The sequence below is a fragment of the Apteryx mantelli genome, chromosome 3, assembly GCF_036417845.1.
Source record: "Apteryx mantelli isolate bAptMan1 chromosome 3, bAptMan1.hap1, whole genome shotgun sequence".
NCBI lineage: Eukaryota > Metazoa > Chordata > Aves > Apterygiformes > Apterygidae > Apteryx > Apteryx mantelli.
In genome coordinates this window covers 133,722,488-133,741,597 of record NC_089980.1, presented here as the reverse complement: position 1 = coordinate 133,741,597, position 19,110 = coordinate 133,722,488, and the positions used below count along the sequence as shown (strand labels likewise).

Here is a 19,110-nt window from a genome sequence, read left to right as displayed (position 1 = left end):
ACTGGATTTCCAGTTTTAACTATGATTTGACATATTAGAGAACACTTCATTTCATTCTGTTTCCATAAAGTTGCTGTTTACAGATGGACAAGCCAAGAATAGTCAGACTATCTGAGGGTTTGTTATATGAGCAAGATCAGGACCTTGCTTGAGGTAGTAAATAGATTTCTTACTCCAGGCTCATCAGAAAACCAGAAAAGAAAGGAGCAATACTTCCCAAAGTCACAACACTAGATTTAGCAGCATCACCTTGCCCAGTAAAAAGTTCTTTGTAGTACTAGTTCTCCCCAAAGCAATATCCATCAAGATAATCTGTGCAGGTATTTCAAAGCAATTCTGAGTAATTTACATCAAACTTTAACTAAGCACTTATCATCCGTAAGTCTTCCAAATATGGGACTTGATTCAAAAGCCGATTGTGAGTGTGTATAGATATGTGTGTGTATATATATATATATATACACACACACACACACACACATAATCGGTTTATATATTACCATATATATATATATTTAAGAGCTTTCCTGAACAAAGGCCAAAGTGAGTTCAGGAGCAGAGACATGGCTCAGATGACCTCTTGAGGCTCCTTCCAGCATAGTTCTTCTTCAAAGTTCAGGATTTAAATTTCAGAGCAAGCAGGGTAAAAACGTGTCATTAACCCACAGGAAATGCTCAATTTATAACTGGGGTGCCACAAACTCAGTATGTCGAGAGGCAAGAGGATCGGACTGGGTAGCGCAGACATAGAACAGACCAAGTCCTAATACAGGTGTCAAAACCATTACGCAATCTTAGGCAAGTAATTTAGCTCACTTTTCACACGTGAACAAGAATGATAGTGCAAGTCTTTCAGGATTACTATGAGGATCAACTAGTTATTATTTGTAAAGTGCTTTGAAGACAACAGTGGTGTGTAAAAACGCTACTCAAGAGTGGGACGACTAATAAAACAGCCGTCTGGTTAGTTATACGAAGCAAGAATCAAAGGCAAAGGAGGGCACCACAAAAATCCCAGGCATCTGGGGAAGAGAATCGGTGTAATAAAACGAAAACAAACCAAAACCGTGTTATGTGGCAATCCCACACGCGAACCACTTGAACGCTACACTTCTGCAGTTTATGTCATCATTGAGCCACCACCTTCCCACTTGGAGAAAACTAGAGTGTAGAGAACCACTATTTTAATGCATAACGTGAAGCTGTACGCAGCAGCTATTCAAGAAAAAAACGATTAGCTTAAGTCGAGCAACGAGGCAGGACACTGTCAGAGCTCTCTTTTCTCCTCCGGAAATGAATGCACCCACTCCATCATTTATAAGTGGGGATGCAGCAAATCACAAAATACTCCTCAAGATTTCAAGAACCTCTAGTACATGCAGACGGTACAAGCCGCATTAAACAAAGAAATGACACACATTTTTCAAATATTTTATACGTCCCTCCATAAATCCCACAAACTCTCTCATTAACTGTTAGTGCATGATTAATGCTGGTGCAGGGCCATTTTAATTAGTGAAACAATTCAGAGTTCTACCTTAAAAAGTAGCTTTGTGAAACTGCAGTAGTTGCAGAATATTTTACTCCTGGGCTTGATAAAACACTAAACCAGAAACTGCTTTAAAATAACTGCCTGCCACAGCACTTTTAGCCAACTTTTGCACCTGGTGCCGGGAGAAAAAGCCAAGTGAACTTTCCCTCACTTGCTGCATGTCAGCTCCAACGCGATGCCTTTCTTCTGCTGTGCTTGGGTTCCTAACTGGAAGAGACAAGTAAGCTAAACGGAGCAGCCAATCCATTCGTGAACTCTAAGAATGCAATAAAATTTGATACCAATAAATCTTTTCTTTTAACAGCCAGAAGAGACTAGCAAAGTTACTTGAAATGTTATCCTCCTCTGTTCTTCCAATAGGACGATTACCTGACAATCCAGTTGAATCAAACGGCAAAATTAAGAGAGACACAATTAAGCTTGTACATACAGGGGAACAGGATACACATTTATGCATATCCCTAGTAGGTCCTCCGTTATTTATTAGTCTTGGTGTATTTTTCTTCCTCTTACAATAAAAGTTATTACACCTTTGGATTGTCAAATAAAAATCTAATTGGCTGAGACACAGACCGTCAAAATAAAATAGCTTTGCACAGCTTCCCTCTCAACTGCAACTAGTCAACTTTTTTCAGCTCTGCCACTCATTCATTTCATGACATTGGGGAAATCCACTTAGTCGTCTTTGTACCTGAATTCCTCAACCAGTACAGTGATCCAAATTTTTTTTCTAATATGGCATGGCAATGGCAGAACATAAGAAGCAAATGGCAAGCAACATAAAGACGCGTTCAAGAATTGGAGACATGAAGTCTCATGTTTCAAAAATTTGAAACATGAAGTTAGTGAGTATACTGTATGAATAGGAGATTCAATTTGGGGGCAACTTGTCTGCCCATTCTCATTCCTTTTCCAATTTTTTGATGGCTTCCCTGTCATCAGAACTTAACTTCCTGTAAACTTACTTCCCAAGTTCATTCTCCAAACCTGATCTTCTGCAAGCTCCAGGCCACCAACCACAGCTTCTCTTTCAAACCTCTGTCTCTCTCTCAAGTTAGTAGACTCTATAATCGTTCTCTCCACTCTACTCGCGCACTCACAGAACCTCCTCTTTTTCTTCATGTGGCCCACAAATATGCAGAATCAGAATACATTTCAATTACCCCTGTTCTCTTGCTATTGAACACTTTGGGAGAGGGTCATGGGACTTCCTTCCAAACTCCTTTGACTACAACCATGATTGCATCTTTCATTAAAACAACTCTTTGCTGAATCTCAAGCTTTCCATACCTTATTTGCAACCCTGGTTCCTCTTTTCACTCCTTTTTTTTTTTTTTCTTACAACAGAGAATGTATGCATTCCCACAAAGTTGCCTCCTAGTTTGCTTTCCTGGATACCTTCTCATCTTTAACTACTCTAGCCTTTTTTCCAGCTCTGACCCACCTCAGTAAATGCATCACATCCTGCCTACTTAATTTTCAATTTTTCATTGCTCTCTGGCACTTTAACTCAAAGCACACAGATGTCCTCAATCTCCACTCTCTTTAAAAAGATCCCATGTCTCAACCCAACCCACCTCTCCAAATCTCTTCCCATTTCTTTCTCTCTGTCTGTTAAAAAACATAGACTATGCAGTTTTCAGCTAAAACACAGACTTCCCCTCTTCCAACACAGTCTTGGATCAGCTCCAGCCTGACTTGTCATAAACCCACTCTCTTGAAGCTATTCATAAAGGGGACACTACATGCCTCTACGTCAAAGATCAGGGCCTTCACGTGTCTTTCTTTTCTTCGAGTTCTCTGCTGCATTTGAGGCTGTTATCATCTCCTTTCGACATCAGAGAAGTTCTCATTCTGCTCCTATTTTTCCAACCGCTTCAAGTCTTTTGTCATAGGGGCTCTATCACTCTCAGGTTGGAGTCATCTGACTGAACACAGATGCCTACATCTGAGCTGGTCACCCAAAGCATCCTGTCAGTGGAGACAAATTGTCGTTCTGGGTCCAAATTCACCCATTCCTGAAAAGAAATGCCTAAAAGAAGTCAAATAAATTATATCCTACAAGCACCATTTCTCTCTGTTGACTCTGATTATTTCTCTGATAAGCATAATATGACCGGTTCACAGGAATATAAACTAATGACAGAGAACTATGTGGTGAAGTTTCCAATATGTCATTCAAACACAGAGAAAATACAACATCAGTGTCCAAGATATAAGAAAACAGACGGCCTAATTTGGCAGATTATATGTTGGAACTGAAAGGACAAATGTATGAAAATAGAACTATCTGAGTCTGGGGATGTTTATGTAAATCACAGAGACAACTATTGTGAATATGTAGTCTTCCACATTTAATAACCATGTTGAAAATAATCCAGCTGAGCAGGATTGACTGTAAAGCATATGCTTTTTGTAAGGATCATCCCTATATCAATTGGTACGGAGTTCCTGAGATGTTTTCTCAAACTGATTTCCTTTCTGCCCTTCTCTGACCAAGCCACTTACTCCATCACCTAGACCAGTCATAGTCCTCTTTTAATGCTGATTAATTTTTCTTTAATTTGGGGTTTTAATAGGACAAGAATCTCCATAGGAACAGATTGTGCAGAGGATGGGTCTGGAAGGAAAAAGTCATCTTCTAGAGGAAAGCTTCAGCCTAAAGCAGTACAATTAAACACTGACATCTGGCTAAAGAGTTTATCAAAGTTTATCTGAAGAGATGGCTTTTAGGGCCACATTCTAGCCTGTTAAGAAAATGGGTAAGAATCAAGTGCTTCCTCAAAAGAAGACTATCATCTAGGCAGGTATGCACTGAATTATCACTGCCGCCTGGTCTTCTGAGAAGACAAGACAGTAAGGGTACAGGAAACGTGGTGCAGAAAGGCTGCTTTTTGGTGCACCTACAGAAAAAGTCTTGAAAAGGGGAAGACTGATCAAATCAAGGATCTTCATTAATAAATATCAAATGCATTTTCTGTGCCTGCATATTTTTCACCTTTCTATAGAAACCATCAACAAAACACAAAAACTCACTGATATTTTTAAGTAGAGCTATACAAAATGCATAATATCACCTCTTATATGCTGAACATATAGTCAAAAAGATTTTCAGTTAACATACAGCAAAATCACAGCTATGAGAGTTAAAGTGTAAGTTTTGCTCTTTTGGTTGTCATCAGCATCAGAAACTGGCTGCAATCCATACTTTGATTGCTGCAATTATTTGTGAGTCTGAGATAAGAAAAGATAGTTTGTGCTCATTTTTGTGTATGAGCTATTTTCTGTCCACTCAAAGACTGTGCTGCCATCAACACCCCTATCAGGTTGAACGTGTGGCTTGAAGAGAGAAGAACACAGAAATAAAAAGCATTGATTTTCCCCACAACTAAATAAATACTGATCTCAGAGTTTCTGTTGTTATCACTGTTTTGGTTTGTCAGTGACTCTTACGGACACGAAAGAGTTGTATTGCCATAACTAAAGCATTTAAATATTACAAAAACAATCTTTACAGTACTGCAAAGATGTAAAATAGATTTTGCTGTGTTCTCCAATAGTGTTGTACTATTTGTGTTTCCAAATGAAAGGTTTTTTTAAATCGTGATAAGACCTTTGCCTCCAGTTCTTGCTTCCTTTTGAAGAAGAGCAGGAATGGAGGATTTATTTTGACAAAGGTGTAAAATTTCAGTATTGGCAGCTATCTATTAATAACAAAGTGTAGTATTAGAAAAATTCAAGAACACTGAACACTAGGTGTCAGTGTAAGAAATGGAAAAATATCAAAAACCTGTTGTTTCCAATCAGGTGGATTAGCTAAGAAACCAGAACCAGCTGTGACCACATTTCCTTGTAACTGCATAATACTGTTAACAAGCCAATCTTCCTAAAAAAAGTTATTCTGAAACTATCAAGTTTGCCTGAAATCAGATAAGGTGATTTAAAAACTACAATGAATTTGCTCTGTTAAACACTCTGAGATGACCTTTAAGGTTTATAAGTTACACTTAAAGACCATGCAGAATTTAACATGACTTCTTTTGCCACAGATATCCATGAATTAGTTTGTGTCACTCGCAATTTAAAGATTATAGTTCTGTTTGACAGAATCAATGAACAGCAAAATATCCAAAAATACAGCCTGTGCCGAAAGTCACGGAGGTGAAACTCATTGCACTCACTTCAGAAGTCCGTATTTTAAATGGACGGCACAATGTTAAATAACTACTTTCTCAGGAGATGAATACTGCTTGTCTGACTTTGGAGCTGATTTCAAAGATACATAGACACTCTTGAAAATTGGCCTGAGGTCCACCTCCCTAATAAAATATCCATGTGTTGCACGCTGTTGAAAGATTTTGGATTCTTTTCATTTAGAGCGTCCCACTGACTACTTACTGCCAGAATCAGAAGACTAGATGAGATGGATTGTTGTGCGCATATATATAATTTACACACATGCTCGTATATTTATAATATTCAATATATCTTATACAACTAAGTAAAAGAATGACAGAAACCCTGAATTTCACAGTTTTTCATTAGACTTTCAAAGCTTGAGATATAATTATAATTGTTTACAGACTGAAGCATTGCTCCTTCATTTCAACCCGGAAAAAGCTAAATGATTTGAGACATACACATTTTTAAACCTACCTCAAAAATGACCTCAGCAAAAACCTGTTGAATCATAACCACTTTTAGTAGAGGAGACGAGAGAGTAAAACCATCGACAAAATGTTGATTTACCAGAGTACACCAGGTTGGGTAATAACAATGTAATGATTACTCTTCAACTTTTCAACTTTCCTGTTTTTTTTTCCAAAAGAGCTAATCACCTAGATTCCATATGGTTCAAGAAAAATCGGAAGTGATTTCAGTATCAGTAGCCAATACCCCCTAGACAGAGCGTATCTGCACACAGAGCATCACAGCTGATCACGGCTCATCCAAGAATTCAATAGCTATTAATCTGTGCTATACCTTTTTCAATAGATACTAGAAATTAAATAGAGGACGTATTTGCATTTTGGAAACTCAGTCTGGGACCAACTTATCACTTCATTCGGAAAAGCCCCCAAAGCCAAAGCTAATTGAGTATATGCATATTGAAGAATGCAATTGATTCCAAAGATCCCGTGAGTGAAATGTCATATATATTCAATTCCTTTTGCTGAACAGCCGAAACAGGGATCTGATGGGTTAAGAGTGAAAAAAATAGACATGCATATATAGACACATATATACACATAAATGTACAACACACAGAAAGCTACGTGAATGCTATAAAAAGCCCAAAGATTGATACAGAAAATCAGGAAACACCATTTATTTATGGCTGCCTGCACTACCTTCAATCTGTATATTTTACATGTATTATGAGACAATCCTTAACTATTGATCCCATTGCTTTTTCCGCTCAATCCAGTCAACAGTTTGGTTTTTTTCCTCACTGTCAAACATGTGGCTACAATTATGTGGACATAATTATTCATTTCCTTCTGGCTTTTTTCTATAGGGTTCTTCGTATTAATATCTAAGTCCTTCGCAAATGATAATTTATCTTCTCAGTCTCCAAGTGAAACGAAGAGGCATTATGTTTTGACCTCAGTTGCCATTACGTATGCTCAGCACACAACAAATCAGAATTCAAAAGAAACCGTATTTTCTCTTCCTGAAATTCATTTACTAAATTATAATACAAGCACCATCTTCTGAAATAAATAAGGCAGGAACACCATACAACACAGCCGCACGACCAGAGCATCACGTGCACTGAATGACATGGCTGCCTGATTGGAAAAATACCCAAGAATCGTGGAAGGGGACTCCTGAGTATTACAAACTCTCCATTTGCTCCTTGGGTAGAAAGAATATCTGTGCCCCAAAACATGCTTACCATGCCGTGGATAGTAAGCAGCTTTTGCTACAATAATAAAAAAATCAGTGTGGGATTAGACAAAATTAAAAAAAATATAGCCCCTTGAACTTGCAGTGACTCTCCCAATAGAGTATCTGCAAACTTGTCCTCTTCCATTTTGCTTGGCTGAATGTGAAAAATCTCAGTGCAGCGTATCTACTCTTTTGGGAGGAAAAGTAACTAGAATATTGCCATTAAAAAAAGAAGTAGACTCTGGGCTTTAGAATAAATACATCTGAATTCGGTAAAAGGGTAACAGCTAATATAACAGTAGAAAACTCAAGACACCATTTTTCAAATTCATTAAAGATGAAAAAGGCAAGTCTTCATAAAAAGTCAGTCAGGGGTTCATCAATTTTAATTTTCCATAAAATGTCTTCTTAAGAGACTTTTTACGATGCACTAACGTATTAAAGAGGAAATGTTGTCCATTTGCACAAGTAATCTGAACTCAAGCGCTTGCCAGTGACGAAATATTAGAAAAGAAGAAAAGGAGAAATCTCAAACAAGCAACTGAGCAGCTACAGAAACCCGTATGACATATAAAAATTGAAATGCAAAATTGGCAAACCTCATTTTTGGGCATAGGAAACTTGTTTTATTAGGTTGCCTTTGGGAAAAACCAACTTTGAGAATAGCAACCAGAACAATTTGTTAAAAGGTGCAATTCCCAACAGAAAAGAGGCGGAAAAAATCCCCAAAATTTCCTCCTAGCGATGCAATAACAGAACCTAAATGATGAGCACATTCAAGCAATGTGCACGCACTTTACAATTAACGACTGCTTACTAGAGATGAAGTCCTTTTGCTCTTTTTTCTTCACGCGTGAGAAGTGCTACCTGGCCGGTACTCGCGGAGTTCTTTGGATTACAGACTTATTTTCCAGTTTGATTTCTTCCAGGGCAGGTGTGCCATATGTTTGCTGTGAATGCATGTATGTTGTTTAATTTACTCTATGGCAGGAACGGACCGTATAGTCCGAGGATTTTTCCCAGATGGTTTTTGTGAACTCCTTTCTCCCATTCATGTAAACACACAGTGTGTTCCGGTTTGCTGAGTTGTATATATACTCTGCCACTTAGTACAAAGTCTGAATGTTTAGTTAGCCAGAAGATTGTTTCCATCCTGTGATTCATGAGGTCCCTCTGGTACCCTCAACTTCCTTTATTTTGTACAATCACAAATTATATTAGTTTGTCTTATTTTGATAACCCCTCTAATTAATGTCCTGCACAGGAAACTTTATTACTGTTTTAAAACAGACTCATAAAACAAGGACTTTTCCCCTTACTGGGGTGGCATAAGTGACAGTTGCATATAACTTTGTGATCAAGAGTGAACAGTGCTTCACACTGTTTGTTTATATCACTGGGCAATTTCTGTTAATGAATGTGCTGTTTTCAAGGGGTTTTTTTTCCTAAAAAGGAATGTCAGAAATTCTACAATTAAGTGTATAAGGTTACAAGGCCAACAGTTTGAAAATGCAGTAGACAAACTTGAAACTGCATGATTCAAGCACAGCATAGAGGTTACATACTTTAAAATCACTAATCCATTTTGTGAATGAAAAATGTATGTGATTTAAAATTTAAAAAAAAACAACAACTGTTGGAGTAGGATATAAAGAACCAAGACAATTTTATCTTTCTTTCTATTTAAATTCTCATTTCTCCAAATTCTCTCCCATTCTCACTGTTGTCTTTTTCTCTGGATGTGTGAGTGAAGGTACGTTTTCCTTCCTCTCCTTTTTGCCTTCTTTTCAAACTAGAATGGTTAGCAGTCGAAGGAATAAAGCTAGGAAGCAACAAAAGCACATCAAGTTCATTCAGAAAATAAAATAAAATTCACATCAATCATGATAAAGTACTTAACATTTCATATCAGTAAATCTATCCTTTTAACTTTTCTCTGTCTTTTCACCTTTTCTTTTTCTAGTCATGGCGATGGACCACCCAATCTGTATTTAAGTCCTTATTATAAAAACAATTTACAACACAGGATGGACTTATTACAGACTTTTTAAGGATTTGAAGTGCTGCTGAATCACTGCGTCTCACTGTAAGTGTCCTATCTATGAATTAATTCCATAGTTTAAAAGAAATCTACATATTTCAGCACAGATTATTCATCTGCTGAGCTGTGTTCTGTGCTTTGGTTGAGACCAAACTTACTAGATTATCTGTGTAAAAGCCAATTAATTTCCAATAATAATAAACCAGAAGGAAGAAAAATGGCCTATGTATATATGCAAAGCATTCATGTATGCATATATGTAACATGAGACCCAAAACACACTCCTAAAAAGGAAGCAGAAGTAGAATGCTAATAATTACAAGATAGCAGCACAATTTATATGAAATTAATTTCTTCCATAGGAACACAAAAATGAATGACACAAAAAAAACCAAAAACCCTAACCACAGATATCCTGTACCATGAGATTCTGGGGCAATCTAAGCTACATTTTTTTTCTTACTGCTCCTCAGCTCACGGAAAATGCGAGCTCTCTAGGGCACGGATATCTTCCTGAACGTTTGGAGAGCTCGCATACCGGAGTCAACACTGCTGCAGTCTGAGAAACCAGCTGAGTGGGTCTGACTTAAATCATTTGACATCAATTGAAGAGATCAGAGTCCATCTTCCAGCAAACACACTTTAGCTGACAGGGAGTAAACCACAACTCGATTAATATGAATTCGATCATTTAGGACAGTCTCAGCAATGAATTATCACAGCGTACAAAGAATTCCAGCGGAGAAGGATGTAGTTCAAGGCTGTTGCAATGAGCAGCCAGTCGTTCATGGTTACTTACCAGTACCCGGTGACTTCTGAGCTTTGCTGTCTATGAGCACACTTCTATTTTTGGTGCGTGTATGTGTAATTATTCACGCCCCCTTGTTGAACTCGTTGCTACTGCTAAAATGTCTTTCAGTGGGGGAAAATAAATCTATTCGCTTCCCAGAAGCCATTCAATCTCTAGAAAAAACGTAAAGGACTGAGGTTCAGACCTAGTGCTAAAGTGAATTCTGTGGAAGCAGGTATGCGTACTACTACTATCATACTCAGCATGCCCAGGGAATAAACTGCTGCTAGTTGACCCCGATATTAAACATCCAGCTAATACTTCCCCAGCACAAGGAAAGTAACTCCTTAACAACCTTTTCGATTTATGTAGCACATCATGATCTTATCATCTATCAGCCTTTGAACATAACATCTCAAGTACCAGCATGGAGATATGACCCTATCAAGAGAAGATGATGAGAGGTCTTTAGTTGTTAACTTTAGTCAAATACTACTACATTTTCCTATGATCCAGCCCTTTTCATTCTCAACATTACTGAAATTCCGGACAGAGATACTCAAGCCCTACCAGACCTGTGTGCATCTCCTATTTCTCATCATTTAAAAAGATCAGATCATCCCTGCAAGACCCAGCACAAAGTCAGGATGTTTAAAGTCTGCTCTGCTAAAGAGCTCTGCTCCCAAGGATCTCACTGAGAGGAACAAACATACCATACTTTCATATGTATAATCCATATGAAAGACAATGATACTTGAAAGAAACAAAAGCCAGTGAAAAAATAATGACTGAAGAGCACTGCAGAGAGTATGCGTATCTGAAAATAATACGGGGAAGTTAACTGCGGAGTCCTTGTTTCCTAATTCTCCCTTTCCATCTCTGTTCCCTTTCCCACTGCAATTCTCTCTTACCACTAATATGCAACTGGAACTATGGAAGATGCTAAACGCACATCTTCATTTTAAGGGTTGGAGCTATACGCTACCCTCCATTTCGATTTGTTTGCTCCCTCGCTGCCCTGTGCCACCTATATGGACCTGACAGTGAAGACGTGCCAAGCTCCAATTCAGTGAAGGCCAGAGAGAGAGAACTGAGGTCTTAGCCCATCATCTTCTAGGTCTTCATATAAAACCCCCCAAATATGTGGCCCTAAGCACTGCTTCGTCCAGTGCTTCTATTCACAGTTCTCTGGTTTCACTTGCACTTGTACAATACGGTTCATATTAATACATACTTAAATAGCAATTTACTTCTTAAGAATTTCAGAATTTGCTTTACCAGCTTTACCAAAAATAGAGAGGGCCATACAGAATGCAATCTTAGTGTAAAGAAAACATGAATTATAACTTTCCAACTTGACTCCAGGCAGTGGAAATCTGCAGCGAAGCAGCTGATATAATTACAGAGCTAAAACAGGTGCCTGAAAATAGAAAGCTGATGGGCTGCATAGAGGACTTTCTTACTACACATGCAAATTGTATTGGATATGATGAAAGAAAGAACTAAAACAGGCCTTGCTGGAACAGTAAGTAAAGGCTTGTGCCCGGCTGGTTAACATCTTTTTGCATTCCCTTTTTTTGTAGGCACAATTTCCTTTGGAATAAAAACATCTACTGCGTGTGCCTAATCATACATGGCAATATAGCCTTGACTGGAACCTCTAATCTTAGTACACATAAAAAAATACAGTTGAAGAGTGAATATTAAAATATCTATAAATACATACAGATCAGTCTCTGAACACATACCATCAGTCAGCAATGAATCTAATTTCAAAATACAAGCAAATTCATTGCGCCCTTCAGATAAACTGTTTGAATAAAAAATGTACAGACCTACTTCATTCTATGGGGCTTTGTATTTTATTGCTTGTTATGCAAATATTGAAACATTTACTATAATTAAAATAGATGCCAAATTTTTTCAAAGTGATGTTAGCATTCTGATACAATTAAATTACATAGTATAGACGGAATTCATCTCTCCTAACTTTGTTATCTAACTTTTAGACGTCCAAATCTCAGCCAGCCACCAAAGGAGCCCTTTATTAGTCAGCTGAGGAAATAAATTCCTCAGGAGGTGATTCATCTCATCTAACTCAGCAACTAATTTTAGCCTGATGTGAATCACCCTCTGGAGATGCTCATTTCCTTCTCCCCATTTGTACAGATGTTTAGCAAAATGTAACTTAATTTAAAGCAGGGTACAACCTGTAATATATATTAAAACACACACAAAACCCTATCATAAGTCACGATGCCTACCAACAGAAGCATGTTTTTCAAGAATTCGACTTGCTAACGCAGTCATCTGCTATACCAGCCGGACTCCATGAAGTACGCAGGGGTCTGAAGCAGCAACCATATAAATCTGTCCAAAACGGCCCCTGATTTAGCAAAGTTCAGATCAGCTTTGAGAATCGGAAGCTGGAACTAGAAACCTCCAAGATATCAAAAGTCAACCAATCAAAGGCAATCAAGCACAGGCAACAGATTTTTGAATTCAGATGCTCAAATCGGGACTTAATCCACAAGTACGCCCTCGTGTTACAGAGGGGTACCACGAAAGATGCACGCAGCACGCCAGCTCCGCTTCGTGCATAAAGATAATTTCTTTGGTATAACCTTAAACGTGTATTATGAACAGCAAAAGGGACAAGAATTTGGGGAAGAAATCATCAAATTACCTAATGAGAACTACGTAACCCGCTGACATGAGCACGATGACCAAATCTAGGCAGCAAGCGATAAATTCACATCCGCAGTCAGCTTCAGTTCTAAAAATAGCTTTTTCCTGATAGTGGAAACATACCCACGGCTGAAGTGAAAACCCAATATACGCACGTACCAACAGCTCAGAGAGAAGGCGAAGCATCAAATGATGCCAAATGTGCAAAAAACGGCTCTCGGAAGCGGCAGGCCTGCGAAAAGTGCGCGATTGAAGCGTGCCAGCAGGCGGGTGCCAGAGGTCAAACCAACGAGCCATTAAAGATACTTTCACTGCCGTGGAAATAAAGTGCTGCCTTGGGCTCTGGAGGCGAAAGGTTAGGAAAGCAGTTTATCTATCTGCCGCGTCGTTCCCGTCCTCGCTGCTGCCGGGGAATGGCCCGGCCTCGGTTTAAGCGCAGAGAGCGCCGGGGCCGCAGGCTGCGTTGCCTCCGAACGCAAATGAAGGCTCAGGAGAGCCCGGGCGGGGAACGAAGAACACCAAACCTGCCCCCCGTGATGGCCAGCGGAAGGGCGAAGAAGAAATGGGCCAGACCTGGAAGCGCTCGCTGCGATTTGGGAAGCTGCTGAACCGGACTGAGCACGAACCCGGAGGAAAGCGCCTGTCTGCAGGCAACCACGGGCTGGGGGGAGATTTATTTGTCATCCCCTCTTCTCTGTGCTCTGCCCCATTCTCAACTTGCTCTGCTTTAAAAAGTTTATTATTTTACTTTATGTTCCAATAAAACCGAGCTTTAAATTTAAAACCCTTTCTGATGGCGCTCATTATAAAGAAAAGATTTCGGAATTTGCAACCTCAAAGCTGTGGCCGATTCAGGGTCTTATCAAACATAAATATTAGTTCCAATATGTATTAGTTGTAAATATTAGTTCCATATAGTTTGCATACCTATATAGACATGCAAGTAATTTCATTTGAAGGACCACTCTGAGAAAAAAACAAGTAAGACGTGTTATGCTTCCCAAACTAGAGGTGACGTATAATAGTGCCGCTTTGTGTGCAAAACGTCATTGGAATACGCTGGCAGGTTCCTGCCACGGTAAGTTCTGCGTTGTAAAATGCTTCCGCTGATTTCTTAATAGATGGTGTTGAATTTAAATTAAAAACTAAGGAGAAGTCCAAGTTTTAGAACTGATTTTGACGGACAAGAGTCAAAACAGCCAAATTGCTCTCATAACTTTTTCAGTGACTTCAAGTTATTTACAAACCGCTTTCACTGGCTTTCAGTAAGTAAAATTATTCACCGTTTCTGCATTATTTTCAACACGAAATGAAAACATTAAATATTAAAAATATTATAACATAAATATTAAGCAAATATTAATACATCAACAGAAATATTAAAAAATAAAAAATCAGCAATGAAGTCTTCAGATGACTATATAGGGTTTTTTTAAGAAGCAAAGCCTACAAAAAAATTTGGTCAGCTTTATTCCCCAAGTTAGGTGGGTTTGCAGATAACACAGAAATACTGAATAAAGCCATAAGCAAAGCATACACCCCCCTCTGCAAGCCTAGAAGTGGCTTCTTCAGATTATCAAGGCAGAATGTCATCCTGTTTGTGGGAGCTATCTGTTTTCAAAAACAGATCCGTTATGAGTTATTGGATCGTGAAAACTTGATCATGAAAATTCCAGGCTATTTCAAGGAGCTTTAGTGTAAAGACTATTTTATCAGTTGTATTCTTACCAAATTTATCAGCTGAGTGTGGACAATGTCTTCCACCAATATTGCAGTTTCATGCAGTGGCCTGCGAGCATCTCCTAAGGAAAACCTGAAAGAAAGTGGTTTATTACAAGGTTATGAAAATAAGTTAAAAAGCAACAAAGTAGGTGGTCTCATGCAAAAAAAAAATCTGAATAATAAGAACAAGTTTAATACACCTGTGCACCATATGGAAATGGATCACAGTGTGGTGCAAGGAATATAAATCAAAGTAATCTCATTAAAGGGAGAAAAAAAGCTGCAAGGATGTATACTAAAATACATAGTGAGAAAAACTGAAAAGAAAATTAGAGGAAGGCAGAGGAAAACCCAGTTTGTAGGAACATTTTAAAACCAGAGTAGGGAAAGCTGTAGCACCTGCACAATCAGGAGTAATTCTGTATCTGAAGATCCGTTCAAATGTAAAATTACCAAATAATTATGTTAAAAGTAAAATGCTAGCAGGCGTTTTTATCCCAAATCTAAATGCTAGTGATAAGATACAGAAGGAACTGCTATGAATTAAAGGAAAACAATTTTACACATATTATGTAAGAGATGCTCCTAAAGGCTAGCTACATTGTAAGATTAAACTGACAGACGGGCATAAAAGGATGACAGTGTTCATGAACAAAAGGCAACGCAATTGCAATAGGAATCACGAAAGGAGAAACTGTGATGATAAGCTTTAATAGCTAATTAAAAAGCCGAAAGAAAGAAAATAGAGATTGCTTATGATTAAAAAAATAGATGGTGTTTCCTCACTATACAGGCGTAACACAATCACTCCAAACCCGAAGTTACCACGCCTCGGACTCCCTCCTGTTTAACACAAAGAAATATTTAGTAGGGCACAACCAGACCTATCTCAGTCCACTTGGAGCTTCAGAATTCAAATACACGTGTAAATAAAAAGCTGCTAGGGAGAGGGGAAGGAGGGCAGGCAATGTAGTTCGCAGGTACAGCCACATCTTGGAGAATACTAGTTACTACATGTAATTATTTAGACATAGTCCTTCCCAGAAAGAGCAGCTGTGGGACCACTCTATGAAATGATTGCAGCTCTACGTCCATCAGCACTGCTGCTTTATTGACGGCACAGCATTTGGGGAAATTGTAGCATCACATTGACTCTCAGCAGGTATCAACGAAGACTTTTTTCATTGATATTCCAGGGGAAAGTGCTCTAAAGGCAGATCGGGTTCCACCTCGGTGGTCAAAACCAGCTGCTCCGACACAGGGAGGACCCACTTTGGGGTCTGTCAGCCACCAACACAACCTTGAGGCTGTCTGAAAAGCCTCATCCTTGCCTGCTGCGAAAAGACAGCCTGCCACTTGATGAAATAAGAAATACAGACTCAGCCTTAAATAAATGAAGTTTAGACAAAAAACAAGTACATTAATCTGTTAAGGTAATACTTGAAAGTCACGTTCATAAGAGAATTAAGCCTCAGGGAAAGCCTAACCTAACATAAAACTGAACTGTGTGTGTGTGGAAAGGAGGAATTAACCCACAAGCAGTTAGTCCTCTGCATTTTGGTGGAAGTGATTGCCACTAGCAATGACGTTTTCATAGGTAGGTCCAACAAGGAACAGGTTATCAATGTTTAGTGAACAGAAAGACCTGCACTCGTGGTTCAGGTCCTGATGCAGAATTTTAGCATGAGCTACAAGATCATTGCATTGAACAGTCTGGACAGAAAACGGACTGGGTGGGGATTCTTCCATGACATTAGATTGATCCTTTCACCACAGACAGGACTATGTCACAGATAAAAGACCTATCACTCTTAGGTCAAGATGATGCTTGCTATTTCAAGCCATAAGTTTATATCCAAAAATTAACGACCAGCTTGAAACATCGTGAGGATATACACTGACACACTCCCACAGCGTATTAGCTACAATGTGAGCACAAGCATTCAGATGGCAAATCAGGTCCTACACACCCTGCAACCCATTTTGGTGAAGGCTCCACTCTACCTCCCAGTCCTACCTACTCTAGTCAACTAAACAGCATCATCATCTCTTCTCCAGCCCTAGAGTCAACCGGAAGTCTCTCCATGTCCACGTTATTAAATTCTCCTATCCCTGAAAACATAATAGCCACTGCTTATTGGGAAACATCCTTGGCTCCTCCTAATTCCTGAATCATTTCTGGGACTTTTTGGTGAAGCGGCAGTTGGCCAAGAACAAAGCCAGGCTATGTACCATTATAACAGCTTAACTGTCTACATGATCAAGGTGCAGTGCCAGGCACTGCCACTGTTTAATTTATTAGCATACATGAAGCTACCGAGAGTATAGAATCATTCCAAAAAACTGTACAAAATAAAGCAAGACTTTCTAGCATTTATCTTTTCAAAGATGATACAACTTGCTCACTACACCTCTCCTAACTGTCAGTCCTTCAGCTGGAGTGGGATACCTCTTTTGATCTGAGATGGGCAGTGGCCATTACCAGCCTATGAACAAAGACCGTAGGCACTGCAGAAAATCTGAATGCTACACATTTGGTCTGTAGCACCTCTGGCTCAGCAAAGCCTAAGCTTTTCCCATGCAATGCCCCAAAAGCCATACGAAAATATGTATCCTAAATTCTGATTGTGAGCTTCAGTTCCACACTCAGACACCTACAACATGGGTGTCTACATGCGAGACTGGTTTCTAAGTTTCTATTTCAGACAGTGACAGAGACCTAGAGTACAGAGGTAGAGTACAGAGGCACTTATAGTCTGAAATGTCCAAGACATCCAAGTGGGACTGACAGATATATTGCCTGTTGGTAGCCAGCACTCTTCCACAGTTGAAGGTCCAGTGAAGGACCTTTAGTGCCCAAAATTACTGTAAATGCCTATATTTGGGCAACTAAACTTCACCCCTAATCATTCTAGGTCAGTGAGTCTAGAGAGATGTTCAGCTGTCCCTGAGCAGACATCTACATCTGGATGGTTGAACTGCAATCTAGAATAATCAAGAACACAGGAGAAAAGGGGGAAGGAAGGAACAGGTCTCTTATTTTATGCAGTTTCCCCTTCATCACATAAGACACAAAAAGATGCTATCTGCATTAGTTGACTACTATCTGTTCTGTACTTCCAAACCCCTACTTTTCCAAATTTGGTCCAGCATAGCAGAAACTGGCTATTCAGGGATTCTAGCTATGGTTCTTGGTTGGATATATATCTCAATGACTCTCACACTTTTCTCGGAAAAGTTTCTCTGCATTACTTCATGCTACACACAACCTGGAAACAATTTGTTAATACATCAACTGTATTACGTATTAAGCAAGGAAGCTATAAAATAAGTAACATTGTTTTTGACTATTTACACACTTACCAATTTGTAAAATAATGCAATGTTTTATCTATAGAAAACTTACTCTTGTACTGTGGAATCTTAGTAAAGAGGTGCACAGTTGGGGGAGTTACTTCGCTAATCCTGAAATGATATTCAGCATTCTTTACATGGCCTTTGAAATTTTAATGATATCAAAATTTAGCTTGATACCTGTAAAAGCACAACAAAAACTATTCACACGTGAGTGTACCCCACTGCTCTACACTAGTCATACCATGGGGAAATTACATTCTTCATATTTGTTCCCTACCATTTGTCTGTTTTGTCTAGACTATCCGTAATTTAAAAGTGATGCTCACGTTCTACAATGCATGCTCATGTTCTACGACATCTTTGATGTCAGGACAATTCAAAGAGTTTTCTTTTATATTATGTATGTGCGCACATATACTTGAATCATAACGTCAGATCCTTCCTAGGACTTTCAGAGCCAACCAATCATATCCTATTGCATATTTTATAAACAAAAACTGTATAGTATATAGGAAATATATATATATATAAATAGAATTACTTTCCTATTGCTCTGGAACGAGAAATAACGTTAAAAAACCCCCCACAGATTCAAAACAATTGCTTATATAGTATAAAATTTAAGTTTCTTTTTTTATTTAAGTAGAGCACATATGTAAATTAACTGAAAATTTACAAATAATTTATCTTTTCTCTAACCACACAATGTATATAAAAACAAACAGAATTCAGCCTTCACAACCATGTTATGTTGTTCACTTATACTTACTGACACTTTAATATTTAAAAATCCTGTTCGTTTATTGATAAGATTTAACAGCAAAACAAAACAAACATGCAAGAGAGTAGCAAATGCTGGGATGTTAACATTATGATCTAGAACATAAATCACTTTTGTTCAGTTTTATCAGCAAACATTTCACATACACAAATGAAAGGGGTTGTTTTTTTCTTTTTGAAAACAAAGTGCAAGGACATAACTCTTTCTTTGAAGCACAGCGCTGACACTTCATTGGGATGCCTTCCTTTTCCGCATTTACAAATCCCTCTCCCGTGCAACTGCCAGCT

At 38.6% G+C, this 19,110-nt stretch overlaps 1 protein-coding gene across 4 annotated transcripts in view; it reads right to left on the bottom strand.

Moving 5' to 3' along the window:
* The window catches only part of SUPT3H (SPT3 homolog, SAGA and STAGA complex component), a 284,434-nt gene that overhangs the window by 123,543 nt on the left and 141,781 nt on the right, over positions 1-19,110 (bottom strand). For 2 of the 4 annotated variants that reach the window (XM_067294403.1, XM_067294404.1), the window contains exon 3: positions 14,692-14,776. The exons of 1 other annotated variant lie outside the window; for it this stretch is intronic. In XM_067294403.1, coding sequence (XP_067150504.1) covers positions 14,692-14,776 — 85 coding nt within the window. Of the gene's footprint in view, positions 1-10,284; positions 10,318-14,691; positions 14,777-19,110 lie in introns of those variants that run through there. One more of the 4 variants, XM_067294407.1, reaches the window with a different exon arrangement.